Source organism: Diadema setosum, chromosome 20 (genome assembly GCF_964275005.1).
Source record: "Diadema setosum chromosome 20, eeDiaSeto1, whole genome shotgun sequence".
Taxonomy (NCBI): Eukaryota; Metazoa; Echinodermata; class Echinoidea; order Diadematoida; family Diadematidae; genus Diadema; species Diadema setosum.
In genome coordinates, this window is record NC_092704.1 from 11,924,359 (window position 1) to 11,943,824 (window position 19,466).

The 19,466-nt window shown below is 36.3% G+C and overlaps 2 protein-coding genes across 2 annotated transcripts; both read right to left on the minus strand.

The window, feature by feature from the left end:
* Positions 1–688: 688 nt before the first annotated feature.
* On the minus strand, positions 689–8,595 carry LOC140243888 (mucin-5B-like). The gene is made up of 10 exons (XM_072323558.1): positions 8,555–8,595; positions 7,953–8,006; positions 6,765–6,812; positions 6,131–6,423; positions 5,706–5,874; positions 4,502–4,525; positions 3,715–3,743; positions 2,691–2,798; positions 2,305–2,347; positions 689–1,208 (listed from the first exon to the last, which is right to left on the minus strand). Exons 4-10 carry the CDS (start codon positions 6,344–6,346, stop codon positions 901–903), a joined length of 897 nt encoding a protein of 298 aa, XP_072179659.1. The 5' UTR covers positions 6,347–6,423; positions 6,765–6,812; positions 7,953–8,006; positions 8,555–8,595; the 3' UTR covers positions 689–900.
* Positions 7,905–19,263, minus strand: LOC140243416 (uncharacterized). Its single transcript, XM_072323096.1, has 15 exons — positions 19,190–19,263; positions 17,959–18,015; positions 17,220–17,276; positions 16,520–16,576; positions 16,166–16,222; positions 15,851–15,873; positions 15,016–15,432; positions 13,249–13,299; positions 12,892–12,942; positions 12,464–12,528; positions 11,868–11,924; positions 10,773–10,820; positions 10,178–10,234; positions 8,555–8,611; positions 7,905–8,006 (listed from the first exon to the last, which is right to left on the minus strand). Exons 1-15 carry the CDS (start codon positions 19,261–19,263, stop codon positions 7,905–7,907), a joined length of 1,230 nt encoding a protein of 409 aa, XP_072179197.1.
* Positions 19,264–19,466: the final 203 nt, after the last annotated feature.

Here is a 19,466-nt window from a genome sequence, read left to right on the forward strand (position 1 = left end):
CTTTGTCATACTATCCATAGCTTCTTATTGTATTGTTCTAGCACTTCTAATGTTGTTCAAATCATTTTTTTTTTTTAGTATTTTCCATTTTGATTTCTGGGGGAAAACGTGGGAATTTGATGAAGAAAAGTTACTATCGAGCCATGATATGTGTGTGTGAGAGAGAGAGAGAGAGTGTGTGTGTACCTCACAGAAACTAAGAGTCAGTAAGAAACAAATAAGATAAGACATGATCGAAAGAGAAACTGTGCATGATGATCTCTGGAAAGCACTAAATCTTGTAGGGAAGCTAGGACACATACACGGCAACGCACTTATTTCCAAAGGACAACGAGACATCTTTCCTATTTGATTCTCTTCTTCTTCTTACGATGCCTCCATGAAAGTGTTACGGTACAAGGTATACCAAGGTATTTAGTCAGACTTGAGAATTACTGTTAAAAGCACTTTATCAAAGGGTGACTGCGGCCAATATACGTTTACTTCTATAGTTTATTATAGATGTACAAGATTATTAATACTTTACTTAAATGAAAAGGGTTGTATTTAGAGAATACAATAATGAAACCTTATACAGTGAGACATCGCAACAAACACTGAAATGATTAAAATGTATAAACACACCGAAAACCAATTGATGCAAGTCTACAAGTGACCAAGATAAACCTTGAATATATAATTTGCTTCTGTAATTGTTTAGCCGGCTATGAGTTGAGATTATTCTCAAGTAATAAGTCTAAATCGAAAAAAAAAATAGACATACACATATATAAACACATGGGAAAGTAAAACATGACATACCAGAAGCAAAGCAGATAGTATGAATTGATGAGTGTAAGGGCATGCAGGTCGGAGGGAAATCTTGTCAACCACGTCAAAAGACGATCGGTAATTTAATTTTTACGCAATGCGACCATTTTCGCATTCCATGCACATGCACTGCGTTACGAATTCGACGGACTGCCGACCGCTTGGTGTATAAGCCCCCCCGAAGCTGGCGCACTCCATTTCAACGGCTTGGAAGGTTGTCTGCAAGACTTGGCAGCACCGACAGTCTACGACGCGATTCTCGTCCTCCGATGATTCGCACGTCCCCGAGCAGGTCCCGACGCGAACAGGTTGGGTGGAACGACATCGGCCCTTCATTATGATTTTCTCCGTGTAGGAGACTTCACACGAAGTCGTTGGCTGCGGTTCTGGTAGGGCCTCTGTAAAACGTAAAATGAAAAGAGTTAATGGCGGGGCCACCTTTATCAAGTGCTCATTTACCAAAAACAAAAAACAAAAACAGAAACAAACAAACAAACAACAACAACAACAACAACAACAACAACAACAACAACAAAAAACCACATATTATACAAAGACAAAAGTGTTTAACCCGGTGAAGTGGTCCCACCTCACATCCAACTGGACCCCATGGAAGACCAGCTTAACGTAGCCGAATATGGGCTACTGCGTATCCAGCCATCTTCTCAGATGGAAATGAACAAACAAACAAAATGAGAACATGGACGAAAGGCGGAGAAATGATACCGCTTTGACAGGGTCTTTATATTTGCTGTAATGTATGATAGAAGAGCTCTTTATATTCATATAAATAATTGGGTGACTACAATTATACTACTCTCTCTGCAAAAAGTACATCGCAGCAAACGTTTTTCTCAAAACATGACTATTAAGTCCTACAATTCAGAGCTGTCACAAGAAAAACAACATAACAAAACGATTACAATGATACATTAAAACTGGAATGAAAAAAAATATAGTAAATGGGTCTAACAGTTATACGTACATTCCCATCTGAGGCATACTGTTCTTTTCATTGCTCTCAAAATGAAACAGACAAACAAAAACAAGTAAACAAGACGATGCCCTATGACGTCATATCCCTGCAGACACTTTGGTGAACAATATGCTGCTGTCGTTTCCGCCTAGATGGCCCCAAATCTATGATTTACACTGTTCTCTTGTGAAACAATACAAACATAATGTTATTTTCCGGGTACCAAACTATTCACGATATCCTGTGATTATGAGCATAATAAGGGTTCGTATATTGTAAGTAATTCTACTGCTATTGGTACCGATAGCAGTCACTATTTTGATTATTCCATTGAAACGTTACTTGTTGTTTTATCGTATAAGTTGACGAATACGTGTGCAGAGATACTAATATAATTGTAGTCACCCATTTATTTCTAACGCACTGAGCTGTAGTATCGATTCATTGTTCATGATTCTTTTTTATATGTTGTATTGTTTCCATATTTCTGCGTCAGAGACACAGCGGGATGTTCTTACCACATCGGGGGCAACACTGGTCCTCAACGTAGATCAGGTTACCCTGTATGATAAACATACGATCCGTGGTTAATGTTTCTTTGTTTGTTTGTTTTTTTGAAAAAAAGTGTTATTCTATATTCTTTGTTAACATAATTCTTGCACTGAAATTAAAGTAAAGCACATTGTATGAAAGCACACATTTAAAGTTTATCATCTCGTAGTAGTTCAAAGCATTATTGTTTTTTATTTGTTTATCAACAGACTAATTGATGCGCTCGAGTTATAAAGACAGTCAAGTTAATGCATAATAATTATACATTATTTTTTTTCCTTAATTTTTCCAAGACAAAGGCCCTTTAATAGTAAACAAAAAACGTGTTGTAATCGCGTGAAAAATCACTCACGTTACAGGTGGTATTGCAACGGACTGGTTGAACCCGGAAACCATCGTCTGCGGAACACGTCATCTCAACGCAACCCCTGCCGTCAGGGCTCGGTATCTGCTCATCAAACTAAGAATAAATAATCAGAAACCATTTGCTATTGTTCTTTCCATTTCCTCATGATAATGTTGGTGATGTTGCACGCTGGTACACAGAATATCAGAAGTAAAATTAAAGGGAAATTGACCGAGGATCGGATCCACCCACGTTTTTCCTACCTGCCATGCTCCACACTCAGGAATAAAACAGATTCGTACAAGTACACTTGTTCATCGAAATTTTTGAAATAATGTCAATCGCAGTTTGTCATTGGATTCGGACATTGTCCCTGGCCAATTCCGCCTAATACATACACTTTACGCTGTATAACTTCCCTGTAATGAAGTGGTCTGCCTTGACTGAAACTTAACTACCTTTACAACATCCATCTTCGTAATAATGATGGCGGCCTCCGTCACACCATCAAACACCGCCATCCAACAGCGCCTTCCTCAATCTGTGGTCCCTCTACCTTTGACCATTTGTTTTTAATTTTTGTTTAGCATTCCATACAGCTTAATAAACAGATATTCATCCCAAATAATTGCTATTTTTACGTCTTGAATAAATCATCATTTAAAAGGAAAGAAAACTGTATGTTGTACAAATTGAAGTCTCTGCAGAAAACATACAATACACAATCAATTACAAAACTCAAAATGATCAATCAATACAATAACACACACAAAAAAACCCCCTAAACACTGGATGCACCTGACAGGGCTGCAAGGCATTGGGCAAAATTAACTAAATAACTGTAGTCCGCTCACCGCCCTAACCTATATCCATTCCAGGCGCATCCTGTGTTACAGATTTATGTGCCACTGATTATCATAATAAAATATTCATACCTATGCCTTTTAAAATGTCTTGCATGAAAATATAAACTATGTAAAAATCCTTGTATATTTCACAAAGACAGAGGAAAAAAAAAACAGTATCTCACCAAGTAGAAGTTCCCGTTCACCTTACAACCTGGTCAGGAAGAAGTGAGGGGAAAAATAACATCGGCATTGGCTTTTGCAGAATATGAACATAATAACATAACAGAACGTACAACATGAACATAATAATATATCTATATATATATATATATATATATATACATATATATATATATATATATACATAATTATATGTATAAAGATATGAACACATAATGGCTATTTTTCATCAAAATGAAAAGAAAAAAACAACAATCCATACAAACCTCATGAAACGCAACAATTAGCTACATGCAAAGAGAAAACTTCGTTTATCTTAACAAAAAATGTAATCACTTTATACTCAGATACAAATATACGTCACATTATGATACATAAAGAGAAATAATACCATTTGACAGGCAGCTACAAACAGTCTAAATAATATGAATACAGTTCTAGCTAATATTGGATACAAAACCTTTTGTTGTTGTTTTTTCGGCATATATTCATATACTTTCTTCGCTTGATTTAAAGATTGACAAAATTGGCGAAAAATCTAATGATTTCTTTTTATTTTTGTCAGAAGTATTTTGCATACAAATAAACCACATTGTAACACTTTACGTTAGAACCAAGTTTAAAAGTACTTCTCGTAAGTTGAGTTTGAATCTGTAAGATAATTTCCTGTATTTGAGAAATTCGTTTATCAACCGTTTCACCGAAATGTTATTAGAAATTATGTTATTATTGTGTCTTTTCTATTGTTTCTGCCTTCCCCAATGACTCCATCTTTTAACAGCAACATACCCCTTTGCCTTGGAAGACACTGATCTGTAGTTGAATAAAAGGGAAAAAAGGAAATGATTTGAGCATAAGTAGGAGATATGGGCAGTCTTGATTACAAAATTACACGTATTCATGTGAATGGTGGAGCAATCATATAAAGCTTACAAGCTTGTACGTTCACAGACCTGTATAGGTTACAGATTTGTAAGCTCGAAGGCTGATTGGAAATGACTCTTTAGACAGCCTCCTTAAAAATGTCCAAATGTATCTAAAAAAAACAAAAAACAAACAAAAACGTTGATGACATGAAGGACAGGAATATACAGGAGAGGGAATGAAGATAATGTAAAGATCAACTGCCTTAATGAGGACTTATTGGTCATGATAATAATTATATCAACTTGTTAACAACAAATCCTTCTACAAGCGGTTTTGTGATTACGATATACAGAGTAGAGGGCATAAAGACATAATATCTTATACAGTGACTTGAACAAACCAGTTTTTCCGTAACCAAACAACTAAGACTTTGGTTGCACCCTTAATCATAGTTATTCAGATTTAAAAATTATTCAGGTGTAGAACATGTATATGAATATGCTCATAAGACCTTGTAAAACAAATGAAGAGTTTTATCACAAAACGAGCTAACTTCATTCTTGTTAAGTTGAGATGTTATTTTGTGATTAAAGCTGCTAAAAACAAAGAAAATGATAAGACAATATGGGATATTTTTATTCATAATTTCTAGAATAATATTCCTTGTTATATTACAAGTGAGGTATCACCGGAAAGGTTTTATTTTGCTCTGTCTGACGATGGACTTACTTTAAAATGTGTAAAAATGGCGCCTAGCCCATTTTGCAATGAAGCTCTTCAAATGTAGGCCTATGCTCTATCTTTAATATTCAAAACATTAAATTCTATTTAATTCATTGCCATTATTATTTTGCTCTAACAAGACAAGTCATATGCTTAGAAAGGTACCTCAGTAGCTGAAAGATAAATCTGACTCGATGAATCTCCACATGAATATTTTTATGTCACCTGACTGATTTGCCACAGAACCTTCCAACAATATGTCGTTAATTTTGAGAACCGATGAAGCTCTGAAATCTACACAGTACGTAGTTCAGTGCACATGAAACATCAACCATGTGTCTTGGGCTGCTGTAGTTGAGATCTCCATTGACAACTGATGAATCTGCCACCGTGCGGAACTTACCGATTGTAACGCAGTACTCAAACGTTGGCTCGAACGTGAAGTCGCCGAACTGACCGGACCTGGTAAACTGTATCTTGACATCCGTTACATCTGGTGGCAGCAGATTTGATACATTGAACTCCAGAGTATCTCCCGCCATGGTATCCGGAGGTATCAGAAACTCTGTCACCTTTGAAAAGAAAAAAAAAAGAAAGAAGAAATGATACGTGGTAATGATCCAAAACAAAATGCACTGACAGATGTGCCTCGAAAGGTACGACGATGTTGATATTTGGGAAATCTGCACAAAAGCTAATTACGAACTGGTTTACCTAATCCACTATTTTTCTCTACCAAAAAAAAAAAAAATATATATATATATCATGATGTCCATTTAACAACATAGGTCTTTACTCCTTAGTGCATTGATTCAGCTCGATACTTACCGTGTCTGTACCGGCATCCGTTACTAGTTGCCAGCTTCCACCCTCACGTTTATAGTGCAACTCGAATCCGACAGGCTCTTGCGCTTGGAGATCTTGCAAGACCTCGATCCGCAGAGCAGCCAGGACCACCGTGGTGCTGAACTCTGAGGTGAAGGCGCCGGCGGGCTGCGCTACCCCTACACCGTCTGTGCTGGAGGCGACATTTCCATCTGGCATCGTGTTAGCGCTGTAAACATCCACTCCGACGATGTCGGTCCCGCAAATAAGCTCTCCAACAAAGTAACATATCGGAGCTATATATGGAATAAGTATAGTAACAATGCAACGGTTCATTATTGTTTGCAAGTGTAGTGTACACATGCACGTTAATTACACGTAGTTAGATTTGTATATAGGCCTACATTTTGAGCAAATGCGAGTGCTTTTCGGTTTCTGTTTTGTTGTTGCTGTGGTGGTGGTTGTTGTTGTTGTATCAACCTTCGGTATTAACGGTGCGTTACCACTCTCCACCATTACTGTTGGTGTTTTTAAAAAAAATCTTCTCCCCCCCCTCCAAACAGCGCACCTAATCTCAACCTCCTCGTCAGGTTCATGGGCATGATCTCATATATTTATAAGTCTAATATCTACGTACCTGTCGTGCCGGGAACTGGAGTAGTTGCGGCAGTCGGTGCAGGAGAAGCTGTAATTTTGTGCATGACATCAAATTTGTTTACGGTAAGATGAAACATTAGAAGACAAACATAATACAAAAACAAAACAAATAAAAGCACACCTTCACTTGTCCTGCATGTATTGAAACTGAACAAAAATCACTTGACAGTACAAGAAACATGTTGTTTTATTTTCAATAGGCTGATCGCCCCGTCACTGTACAGGCATGCTAACCTGGAAACATTAAACTGCACATTACTTGAATATGAGACCATTCTGAAGCAAATAATTTTCACACAACAATAGATATACAATGTACTCTTAAAGGAATCCCACAAGGATTGGAACAATCATCCCCAAGCATTCCCACTGATTCCCACTGATCAGTTACTAGCCATCCCCTTTAAGAATGGAATTTACTGCAGTCCTTTTTATGTGTGAAAACCATTACAACTCGTTTTTTCCTCATAGTACAGAAATAACATGGTTTTGTTTTCATTCAGTTACTTGCCTAACATTTATAAGACATTTTCGTCAATTGTGGTTACCCTCAATATCAATAGCATCAAGTGGATATGCAGTTTAACTATTAGTTATGTTAGACAATTATTGTAAACTTTCGTATCAGAAAGTCCAGTATTAACAAACCTGTGCCTGTAACTGGCGTAGTTGCAGCAGTTTCTGGTGTTGGCCAAGCAGTGACTGTCTACAACAATCATTAATTCTTTTTATGGAAAGTGTATCATCAAAACAGACGAGATTGCAAAGTGGTTCATTAAAGGAGAGAAAACACACAATATTCGCCATTTTGTAAGCAAATGAATGTTTGCTGCGTAGACTGGAAATAGTGCAGTCCTTTTTGAAGGTACAAATGTCAGATAACATTCCCGTTTTAAAGATCCAATTTTTTCGCCTGTCTGCATAGCCGCAAACTGTGCTGTACCGGAGCATTTCGATACCAGTACCACATGTTGTTGAGCGTTCAGACAGACATTTGTACATTCTTGTCTTATATTCAAAAGCTAAACATCAGTTTTGTCCGTGTACAAGCAATGATTAAACGAAGTTTCATTACTTCCCTTTTCCTGAAATAGAGATTTCCCTCATTTCTACAACATAATCATGATTTGCTCAAGTTGTCCTTGTTTGGACTGGAATATTTACGTACCTGTGGTGCTGGGAGCTGGACTAGTTGCAGGTGTCGGTGCTGGCGAAGCTGTGCCTGTGTACAAAACAACAATCATTGCATTATGAGAGAATTCGTTGAGAGCAAAATTGCTAGTTTGTCAGCAATTTCTGTGGAACGGTAAATATGTTTGCTTGCATTCCTTTTTCCAGGTATAAAATAACGAAAACATCAAAACCATTTTTTTTTTCATATTAATGGTACAGGAATCACAATGATTTAGTCCTTTCAATGACGCCTATTTCCAATATTATAAAATTAAGTTAGTTTTGGTAACCCACTATATCAGAAAGTACAAATTTCCCCAAAACAAACAAACAAAAACGTGGGTCTTGAAACTACAATAGTTCGTGCTGTTGTTGTTGGTGGTGGACAGTGCCTGTATAAAAAAAGAAAAGAGAGTCATATTGTAGAAAGATTCGTCATTGATGTTAATTCAAATATCAATTTCGTCAATGTGCAAATAACATTTGTAAAAAAGGTCGTTTATTCATCTTGTCATGCAAAATAATCTTTACCTCTTTTTCAGTGTTTTAATCAATATTTGGTATGTCGTCATATTTAGAAGTACAGCATTTACGAACCTGTGGTGCTGGGAGCTGGAGTAGTTGCAGCAGTTGTTGGTGCTGGCGAAGCTGTGCCTGTATATAGCAATCATTTTATAGAAAGATGCGTCAACGATGTTAATCTAAATATCAATTTTGTCAATGTGCCAATAACACTTGTAAGAAGTTCGTTTATTCATCTTGCCATGCAAAGTAATCTTTATCTCTATTTCATGTCCTAATCAGGACAACAACCATTGCATACAAACAAAGGTTTAACTGATTGAAAGAAATACCATCTTCTCACTAAATACTTTGGTATTAAAGGACAAGTTCACCTTCATAAACGTAAGGATTGAGAGAATGCAGCAATATTAGTAGAACACATCAGTGACAGTTTGAAGAAAATTAGACAATCGACGCAAAAGTTATGAATTTTTTAAATTTTTGTATTGGAACTGCTGGTTGAGGAGACTACTACAGCTTGTGATGTCATATGCGTACAACAGTATAAAGAAATTATAAAGAAAATTCAACATATTTTCACGTTTTTTTTTGCATAATAAAAGAGCACTTGACTTGCCTCTTTCTAAAGACAGGGGGAATAATATTACCCATAACATATGTCAGTAACAAGTCAAGGGAATGTGAACTTTTTTCAAAAGATGAAATTTTGTGAAATTCTCTTTATATTTTCCTTATATTGTTGTACTCATGTGACATCATACGCTGCAGTAGTCTTCTCATCCAGCGGTGACTGCACAAAAACTTCAAAAATTCATAATTTTTGAACGGATTGTCTGACTTCCCTCAAACTTTCAATGATGTGTTGTACTAATATTGCTACATTCTCTAAATCCTTATGTTTATGAAGGTGAACTTGTCCTTTAAGAATGGAATTAACTGCAGTCCGTTTTATGTGTAAAAACCATTACAACTCGTTTTTTCCCCATGGTACAGAAATAACATGGTTTTGTTCTCAATCAGTATACTCGCCTATATAATGATATTCATAAGCCATTTTCGTCAATTGTGGTTACCCTCAATATCAATAACATCACGTGGATATGTTTTTTTCACTATTAGTTATGTTAGACAATTATTTTAATCTTTCGTATCAGAAAGTCAAATATCAACGAACCTGTGCCTGTAACTTACGTAGTTGCAGCTGTTTCTGATGTTAGCCAAGCAGTGGCTGTGTACAACAATCATTGATTCTTTTTATGGAAAGTGTATCATCAAAACAGATGAGATTGTAAGGTGGTTCATTAAAGGAGAGAAAACACACAATATTCGCCATTTTGTAAGCAAATGAACGCGCAGACTGAAAATAGTACAGTCCTTTTTGAATGTACAAATGTCAGATAACATTCCCGTTTTAAAGATTACATTTCTTCGCCTGTCTGCATAGCCGCAAACTGTGCTATACCGGAGTATTTCGATACCATTACCACATGTTGTTGAGCGTTCAGACAGACCTTTTGTGCATTCGTGTCTTATATTCAAAAGCTAAACATCATTTTAGTCCGTGTACATTGTACAAGCAATGATTAAAAAAAGTTTCATTATTTACCTTTTCCTGAAATAGAGATTTTCCTCATTTCTGCATTCTAGTCATGATTTGCTTAAGTTGTCCTTGTTTGGACTGCAACATTTATATACCTTTGGTGCTAGGAGCTGGACTAGTTGCAGGAGTCGTTGGCGCTGGCGAAGCTGTGCCTGTGCACATAACAACGGTCATTGCATTATGAGAAAATTCGTTGATTGCAAAATTGCTAGTTTGTCAGCAATTTCTGTGGAACGGTATTGTTTGCTTGCATTCTTTTTCCCAGGTGTAAAATAACAAAAACATCAAAACTACTTTACTTTTTCATATTAATGGTACAGGAATCACAATGATTTAGTCCTTTTAAGAACGCCTATTTCCAATATTAGAAAATTAAGTTAGTTTTGGTAACCCACTATGACTATATCAGAAAGTACAAATTCCCCCCAAACAAACACACAAACAAAAACGCAGGTCCTGAAACTACAATAGTTAATGTGGACAGTGCCTGGACATAAAGAAAAGAAAATCATACTGTGGAAAGATTGTCATTGATGTTAATTTAAACATCAATTTTGTCAATGTGCAAATAAAATTTGTAAAAAGAACATTGTTTATTCATCTTTTCATGCAAAGTAATCTTTATCTCTATTTCAATGTCATAATCAGGTTTGGTTTGTCGTCATATTTAGAAGTGCAATATTTACTTACCTGTGGTGCTTGGGCCTGGAGTTGCAGAAGTTGTTGGTGGCGGGAAAGCTGTGTACAACAATTTTATTTCATTTAAAAAAAGATGCATCATCGACATAAATATCCATGTCAAATTTGTCATTATACAAGTTATATTAAACGAAGTTTCTTTATTTCTCTTGTCTTGCACAACAATCTTTTCTTCATTTCTACATAAATAATGTAAACGGGATTGGGTAAGATGTCAAGTGCAATATTCATATACCTTTGGTGCTGGGAGCTGGAGTAGTTGCAGGAGTTGTCGGTGCTGGCGAAGCTGTGCCTGTATACATAAGTGATTACGGCGTAAAAAAAAAAGAAAGAAAGAAAAATAAACCATAAATCGTTGATAGCAAAATATGCCACTGGCAGCAATTGCTATAAAATAGTCCATGCATTTCCAGTGCAGTCCTTTAATTCTCCAGGTCGTTGTAAGAAATTCCCAAATGATATTTCCTTATAAATGGTTCAGGAGTCATATGGACTTGTTCTTTTCGAATGATTAGTAGGTACATCCTACTTGAAACATTTAGTATTTTAGTAAGTTGTGGAAACTTTTCATATCAAAAGGTTCACTGTCAACGTTCCTGTTGGAATAGTCCCAGCAGTTGTTGGTGCTGGTGAACCAGTGCCTGTGTACAACAATCATTTTATAGAAAAATGCGTCATCAATGTTAATCTGAATATCAGTTATGTCATGTGAAAGTAACACTTGGACGAAGTTTGTTAATTTTCTCTTGTCATGCAAATTAATCTTTATCTCTATTTCAATATCTTAATCACGATTTGGTTTGTCGTCATATCTAGAAGTGCAATATTTACGTACCTGTTGTGCTTGGGCCTGGAGTTGCAGAAGTTGTTAATGGCGGGAAAGCAGTTGCTGTGTACAACAATTTTATTTCATTAAAAAAAAAGATGCATCATCGATGTAGATATCCATGTCAAATTTGTCATTATACAAGTTATATCAAACGAAGTTTCTTTTTTTCTCTTGTCTTGCACAACATTCTTTTCTTCATTTCTACATAAATAATGTAAACGGGATTGGATAAGATGTCAAGTGCAATATTTATATACCTTTGGTGCTGGGAGCTGGAGTAGCTGCAGGAGTTGTCGGTGCTGGCGAAGCTGTACCTGGAAACATAAGTGATTACGGCGTAAAAAAGAAAAATAAACCATAAATCGTTGATAGCAAAATATGCCGCTTGCAGCAATTGCTGTAAAATTGTCCATGCATTTCCAGTGCAGTCCTTTAATTTTCCAGGTCGTTGTAAGAAATACCGAAATAATATTTCCTTATAAATGGTTCAGGAGTCACATGGATTTGTTCTTTTTGAATTATTAGTAGGTACATCCTACTTGAAATATTTAGTTTTTTTAGTAAGTTGTGGAAACATTTCATATCACAAGGTTCACCATCAACGTCAACGTACCTGTTGGAGTAGTCCCAGCAGTTGTTGGTGCTGGCGAACCAGTGCCTGTGTATAACAATCATTTGATAGAAAGATGCGTCAATGATGTTAATCGAAATATCAATTATGTCATTTTGAAAGGAACACTCGTCCGAAGTTCGTTTATTCCTCTTGGTATGCAAATTAATCTTTATCTCTACAGTGTGTATTTCAATGTCCTAATCAATATTTGGTATGTCGTCATATTTAGAAGTGCAATACTTTCGTACCTCTGGTACTGGGAGCTGGAGTAGTTGCAGGAGTTGTTGGTGCTTTCGAAGCTGTGCCTGTGTACGTAACAACAACCAATGCGAAGAACGAGGAATCCTTGATATCGAACCAAATAATCGCTAGATTGCCAGAACTAAAAGGTCATGACAAGATGTACAGAAACATGATCCATTCAAAATTCAGGTGGTTGATGCACTTGTTGGCGCAGGTGAAAATGAACATGAAACACTTTTCGGCAAGAGGTCTTGATAGGAACATAATAATATATTTCTTTTCTTGTCATCAAACATGATTACATAACTGATGATCTTGTCATCACATTTCATTACGTAGTTGATGACCTTGGTGAACATGACTTTCTTGAACATTTTATACATTTACGTTTACATTTAAGGTCAATTTCTACATAATTGTTATACCTATCGTGCTTGGAACTGGCGTAGTCGCGGCTGTCGTCGGTGGTTTGGGAGCTGTAATTGTGTAAACATGAGATATGATCAATTCAACGTCTAAACAATAAGGATCATTTTTTTTTCTCTCTCTAGGAAGTATTGTACACATATTGAATGTCTCTTACTACACCATTCCCCGTAGATTTTACCGTATGCTTGATTTAGATGATTCAATTCTTTATTAAGTTATATACTCCAATATGAACGTAATTATTATTTCATTCGATTCATTTTTCTTTTGTTTTATCTTTAATATAAGTTTCAAATTCAACCACTTAATATTATGGTACGTTTTCAGGTGTAGAAATTGCGATATATACGTACCAGTTGTGCTGGGCGCTGGAGTAGTTGCAGCAGTTGTTGGCGCCGGAGACCCTGCGTGTTTAAGTCACAAGAATCATACGATATTCGTCAGCAAAATGGTTGGGCATTGAATTGAGTTAGGTAGCAAGTATTTCCCACAAGGAGAGATAGATTGTTTGTTATCAGCAGATGTCGTGAATTATTTGTATCATTTTGGTTGTGTAGTCAGTGATAGTAAAAATTCGTAAATATTCATGCCTGACCTATAATGTTATTGTCCGCCAAAAAGATAGAAAACTAATGAGAAAAATGCTTAATATTTTGTTTCAACAAGTAATGCACCTGTCTTTGCCCGCGTTAGAAACTGCTTATTTTTAAAATTTTGAGAAATGTGATGTTTCATGGGAAACTCATGAATGTGTATGAGTCTCTCCCTTGCACAGTGCGAACTTTGCACATTGTGTTATTACATTACTTCAGAATCTTTTGGTTGTTCGCTGCAACCCAATTAGCGCGTCTACCCGTATCAATGCATATCGGAGCAACAAACAAACAATAAAAGAAAATAGTTCATTATTTCTTTTTTTCATATGGGGCCTACTTTACTCCGGTTAGGCATCGTCATATTTGATCATTTAATCATTATATTTTGATGCCTCTTAACCCTATAAAGCCCAAGCTATTTTGACCCCTTCCAGGCCCAAGGAGGGGGGGGGGGGGGGGCACATTGTGCCCCCTATATAACTTTTTTTTTTTTAATATATGATATATCAACGTCATATTTGGCACATGAATAGAGCAACTCATACTGTACATGACCCAACATTTGAAATTTCTCAAGGTCACCAATTGAGGGCGCTATTTACCAAAATATAAAGAAAAACATAGGAAATATGTTAAAATCATATTTTTTTCTTTATATTCCTTTATCCCCAGTATATATGCTTTTATTTTGTATCAATCAATTTGATATTTGCGAGAAAGGAAGAGCAAGTAAACCTTCACTATTTGTCATGGTTGAAATTTCTCAAGGTCAGCATATGGGGCGCTATTCATTACAATATATAGAAATATATTAAACCTCTGATGTATTGCTTGGGATAGGTACATATATTGGTATCACATTTAATATTTCCATAATATTGGAAATTTGATATTACAGGCACAGCTTGTGTGAAAATAAGACAAAATAAATGGGTAGTCTTTGGAAAATGCTGTATTTTAATTATTTCTATTACGTCATATAAAAATAAAGGAAATGATAAGAAAACCATTTCAGGGTAATTCACAGCCATAATTACTTCACATTTTGGTTCTTCAGCAAATTACAGCCAAGAAAACCCACATTTCACCCATTATTATATTGTTGATTGAAATTGGAACAGAAAAACATGCAAAATCTGATGAGCATGGTTGTCAGTTTACGGTTGCCATGGCAACCAGCAATACCAAACATAGCTAAATTATATACCAAAACGTTTGCAATAAGATTTTAGGAAAAGTCACCAAATTTGGTTGAAATCGGGTAAAGGGCATGAAGGGTGTAGGAGTGGCAAACGAAAATACGGTAGGGGGCACAATGTGCCCCCTCCCCTTGGGCTTTATAGGGTTAAAGTTAAATGGAAGCTATTTCCCTTGCACTTTCTGCTTTACGAACCGAATTTAGTAGGAATGCGGCTTGACAGTGATGTTGAGGAAGTATGTTAATCACATTGAGAAGAATGCATTAGACAGAAAAGGCAACAAAATCAAGAGGAAAGGGCAAAACTTGGTCATATCTGCACTCACCTACTCGGAGGCAACCTCTCACGTAAATGTTAGCTCTGGTGGCATTCAGAACATCAAAGTTAATCACCACCGATACGATTGGCAATGTATTGTACGGTTCATCGATCACAAATGAGCTGGGGGAGCTTGCTGGAACGATGATAGAGTCGGGAGCTTTGCTACCATCCATAGCTGTGATATCGGTGAGCTCAATTTGTCGAAGACGGGCCGGCTGTTTGTTGGTGAACACCGTAATAGCGTAAATTTCGGCTGCGATCGGACGGGAGGTGTCATTAGAGGTGAAAGACATCCGGATCCTGTTCAGAGATCCTTGTAAAACAGGGACAGTCTCAGCCTGCGTTGGTGAGCCGCCATTTGGCGTCAGGGTAACGATGGGTTCAACGGCTTCACTCTCAGCGAGGGGTTTGTCACACTCATCTTTACCATGGCAACAGGAAGAAGACAGAATGAGATAGAGGGAGAAAGTGATAAATGTGATCAGGAATAGCGACAAAGAGGGAGAATGAAAAAAAAATAATAAAAAAGACAAGATAACAAACATCGGAATCCTAAAGTTAATTTAAAAAAAAAAATGTTTGAGCTTTTGAAATAAATCTAAAGCAAACAAACTGTTGTTGTTTTTTTTTTGTAATCAATGGTTCATGGAAATGCCCCTCGAGAGTAGCTGTCCGTAAACCTCTAATTCATAATGATTGCCTCGTGAAAATTGTGATCAAATCTGCTCCGTGCGCACACATTGGTATTTACATTGGCTGAACCACTCAAGTGTATCATTGTGCATTGTAAAGTCAACATTAAGTCTATATTATGCGAGCAAACAATACTTACAATATACCGGAGTAGTCGTTGGAACGGTCACTGAATAAAAGCAGAGACAAACAAATAAGATAGTAAGTAATCAATGATTGTTTTGCCATGTCGTTATCTTTGAAAACAAAAAGTGTGGAGAAACACAGGAAGTACTGAATAGATAACAAGTTTAAAACTGTGCATGTGCTCACTTCTGGATCCGTTACATGCAAAAGGGATGAAGGGTCATCAGGAAATAAAATAACTACATCTTAAGTCATTGCTGCGTTTAAATAAATCTCACTACAATCCTTCTGAATGTCTAAGGAGCAAGAACTAGAAAAGTCTAATATTTACGTACCTACGGTACTTTGAACTGGAGTCGTTGCTACAGTTCTTGGTGCTGGCGAAGCTGTGCCTGTGTAAACAACAATAATCACGGCGTAAAGAGAGAAATCGTTGATAGCAAAGTATGTAGTTTGTCAGCAATTGCTGTAGAATAGTAAATACAAAATGTTTCCTGTTGTTCTTCTCCAGGTATAAGAAGCGTTAAAACATGGATTTCCTATTAACAGTACAGGAATCACATGGAATTGTTGTTGTTGTTTTTTCAACAATGACAAGCAGGCTTTGCCTCTTTGCAATACTATGTAATTTACTTAGTTGTCGTACCCCTCTATCATGTCTATTTAGAGAAAGTCCAACGATAACGTACCTGTGGTGCTTGGAGCTGGAGTAGTTGCAGCAGTTGTTGGTGATGGCGAAGCTGTGCCTGTGTACAACAATCGTAATATAGAGAGCTTTATCATCAATGCTAACTTAAATCAGAATCAATCGCACGGCAAGATTTACCACTGCAAATAACCATTTCTCAAAATATAATGTCCTTGCTAATATATATATATAATATATATATATGTAACTGGAGTAGCAGTTGTTGGTCCTGGTGAACCAGTGCCTGTGTACAACAATCCTTTTCTAGAATATTGCACCATTGATTAAAAAAAAAAAAAACCCGCCAGTTTCTTAGAGTGCAATCACATGGCACTGCAAGGTGAATCGATCATTAAGAAAAGAAACCCAATTATTGAATTGTCATTTTGTGAACAGATGTTATGGACCGCGCAGAATATAATACAGTCCTTTTAAATGTACACATGACATATAACAGATCCTTTTTCGGCACTTGTTTTAATGGACACTAAAATCGTTGGGGGGGGGGGGGGGTTTGGGGGTGATGGATACAGTTACATCAGACCTTTGCTCAATTCTTTCAATTCGTACAAAAGTTATAACTATCTATCTTATCACTCCGCAAGTTACAATTATACGGAGTTTTTATACTTTTTTTCGATTTCTACATTCTATTCAAAATTTGGCCACTTGTCATATTTAGAAATACAATATATATGTACCTGCGGTGCTGGGAGCAGGAGAAGTTGCAGGAGTTGTTGGTGCCGGCGAAGCTGTGCCTGTGAACAACAATCATTTTATAAAAGATGCATCGACGATGTAAATCTTAATATCAATTTTGTCATTGTACAAGTAACATTGAACGAAGCAATCACTTATTGAATAATTATGAATAATTATGTTAATGAAAACATATTTTGTGTGCACGACGGAGTTGGGCTGGTCATAATCAGCTGCTTTCGTTGGTCCCTGGCAAATCACTTTTGCTTGGGTGCAGCCATTTGTCTGCATTATTGTGTACCCTTGCACGCATGATAGAAATAAAGATATAAATAGTCTTTGGCATGATATCCATCGGATAATAATATAGCATTCATAATGAGTATATGTTTTGTGCATTGATGGTAGAAAACATTATGATTATAGCATATCCATTCATCGTATCTTGCTAGTCAGCAGTTTCTTGAATATTTGAAAAAAAAAAATGTTTGTTTCAATTGTCTGTACGAAAGAAATGGCTTAATATTGTGTTGAAGTAATAATTATGTATTTCATCCATTCTCTGTATAATTATGTTGCCGTGAGAAATGTTCAGTAAATTTTATCATTTGCAAAAAAAAAAAAAAAATAAATAAAAATGAACGAATCTACTTTATTTCTCTTGTCTTGCACAATAATCTATTCTTAATTTTTACATTATAATTTGGCTTTGGCGAGATTTCAAACGCAATATTTACGAACCTGTGGTGGTAGGAGCTGGAGAAGTTGCAGGAGTTGTTGGTGCTGGCGAAGCTGTGCCTGTTTACATAACAATTACGAAATATAGAGAGACATCGTTGATAGCAAAATATCTAATTTTTGTTAGTACAGTATACAAATGATGCACAGGACAGAGTGAATCGGTGAGAATTGGATGCGCGAGTTTAACTTTGGAACTGTTTAAATTTACGAGCACAGCAAGTCGGTTTCATGAAATACAACCATTTCCCCCATAATACGTCCGGAACACCAACAGCACTGTACAAGACTTGAGCCATGCGTCCGGATTTTACCGGACGCATGGCCATAAGTTCAGGTTTTACCGGACCCATTGGCCATGCGTTCGGATTTTACTGGGCGCATGGCTCAGTGTGGATCAGTAAAAATCAATGCATGACAATTGACCAATCAGATTGCAGAGATTCTAAAGCCCATTTTTATAATTATTGCTGTAGACATGTAAGTGGGTCAGTCCATGGGGTTGGGTCATCTTATGTGACTTACTAGGTTTCAAAAACCAAGCCTCAGTAAAACCAAGTAAATGTCTGCCAGTTATGACTTCAGAAAGGAAACGGTATCCCAAGCATCATGAGTATTATGATTTTAGACTGGATAATTTGTTATTAATGCAATAAATAAATGTGATATCTATGCAATTAACGGAATTAAGCAAATTAACTTGTAGCGCAGTAAATCCACGAAAGATTTCTGATTTAAAAATGCATCACAATAATTTATGTAGCAAGGGGCAAAATCAAAATTCATAATTTACCCAGCAAAACTTAACCACCTTTGAAATGATCTTCATTGTGAAGTGAAAAAAGTTCATGACTCTGTCATATCGACCTTATGCAATTTGTTAATCCAACCCGATGGACTGACCGAAATGCATTTTACTGCAGTCCTCAGGCTTCTCCAGGTATAAGAAATACTGAAACAAGACTTTCCTATTGATGATACATGAATCACATTGATTTGCCCTCTTAACTTGCTGTAAATACTTCGATTGAATCGTTTAAGATCACTACAAAAGTGGTTAACATTTCAATGACTAGTTGGCGCAGCCTGTTTTCAATATTAGGTATTAACTTCAATAACTGTGATGTAATCCTTTAAAAAAAAAACTTTATATTTGAATAATTCTTAATATCTTGACATCATAATAATGCAATATTTTTATAATCCTTTATATAAAAAAAGACTATAAACGAACCTGTGGTGCCCGTAACTGGAGAGGTTGCAGCAGTTGTTGGTGCAGGCGAGGCAGTGCCTGCGAACAACAATCATTTTGCAGAAGTTCTTTCATCAATGCTTGCTTAAATGTCAATTATAATCAATTGCACGGTGAGATTTACCACTGCAAATAATCTCAAAACAATAATCATTTCTCAAAATGTAATGCAATTGTTTTAACCAAAAAAAAAAAAGAATCTCAAGATCTGCGCAAAGCAAGCGAAGAAAATGGATGAAAATAATATGTCGCAAAATGA

Bases quoted from the DNA above. Each gene is read 5' to 3' on its own strand.
- LOC140243888 (XM_072323558.1), bottom strand. From the start codon at position 6,346: ATGCCAGATGGAAATGTCGCCTCCAGCACAGACGGTGTAGGGGTAGCG. The intron at 4,526-5,705 runs GTAAGTTCCGCA...ATTCAACTACAG, and splicing joins TGAGTACTGCGTTACAATCG to ATCAGTGTCTTCCAAGGCAA. The intron at 2,799-3,714 runs GTGAGATACTGT...ATTTATTCTTAG, and splicing joins TGAACGGGAACTTCTACTTG to TTTGATGAGCAGATACCGAG.
- LOC140243416 (XM_072323096.1), bottom strand. From the start codon at position 19,263: ATGATTGTTGTTCGCAGGCACTGCCTCGCCTGCACCAACAACTGCTGC. The intron at 15,874-16,165 runs GTACGTAAATAT...GCTTTTATTCAG, and splicing joins TCCAGTTCAAAGTACCGTAG to TGACCGTTCCAACGACTACT. The intron at 8,007-8,554 runs GTTCGTAAATGC...TTTTGTACACAG, and splicing joins TCCAGCTCCCAGCACCACAG to GCACAGCTTCGCCAGCACCG.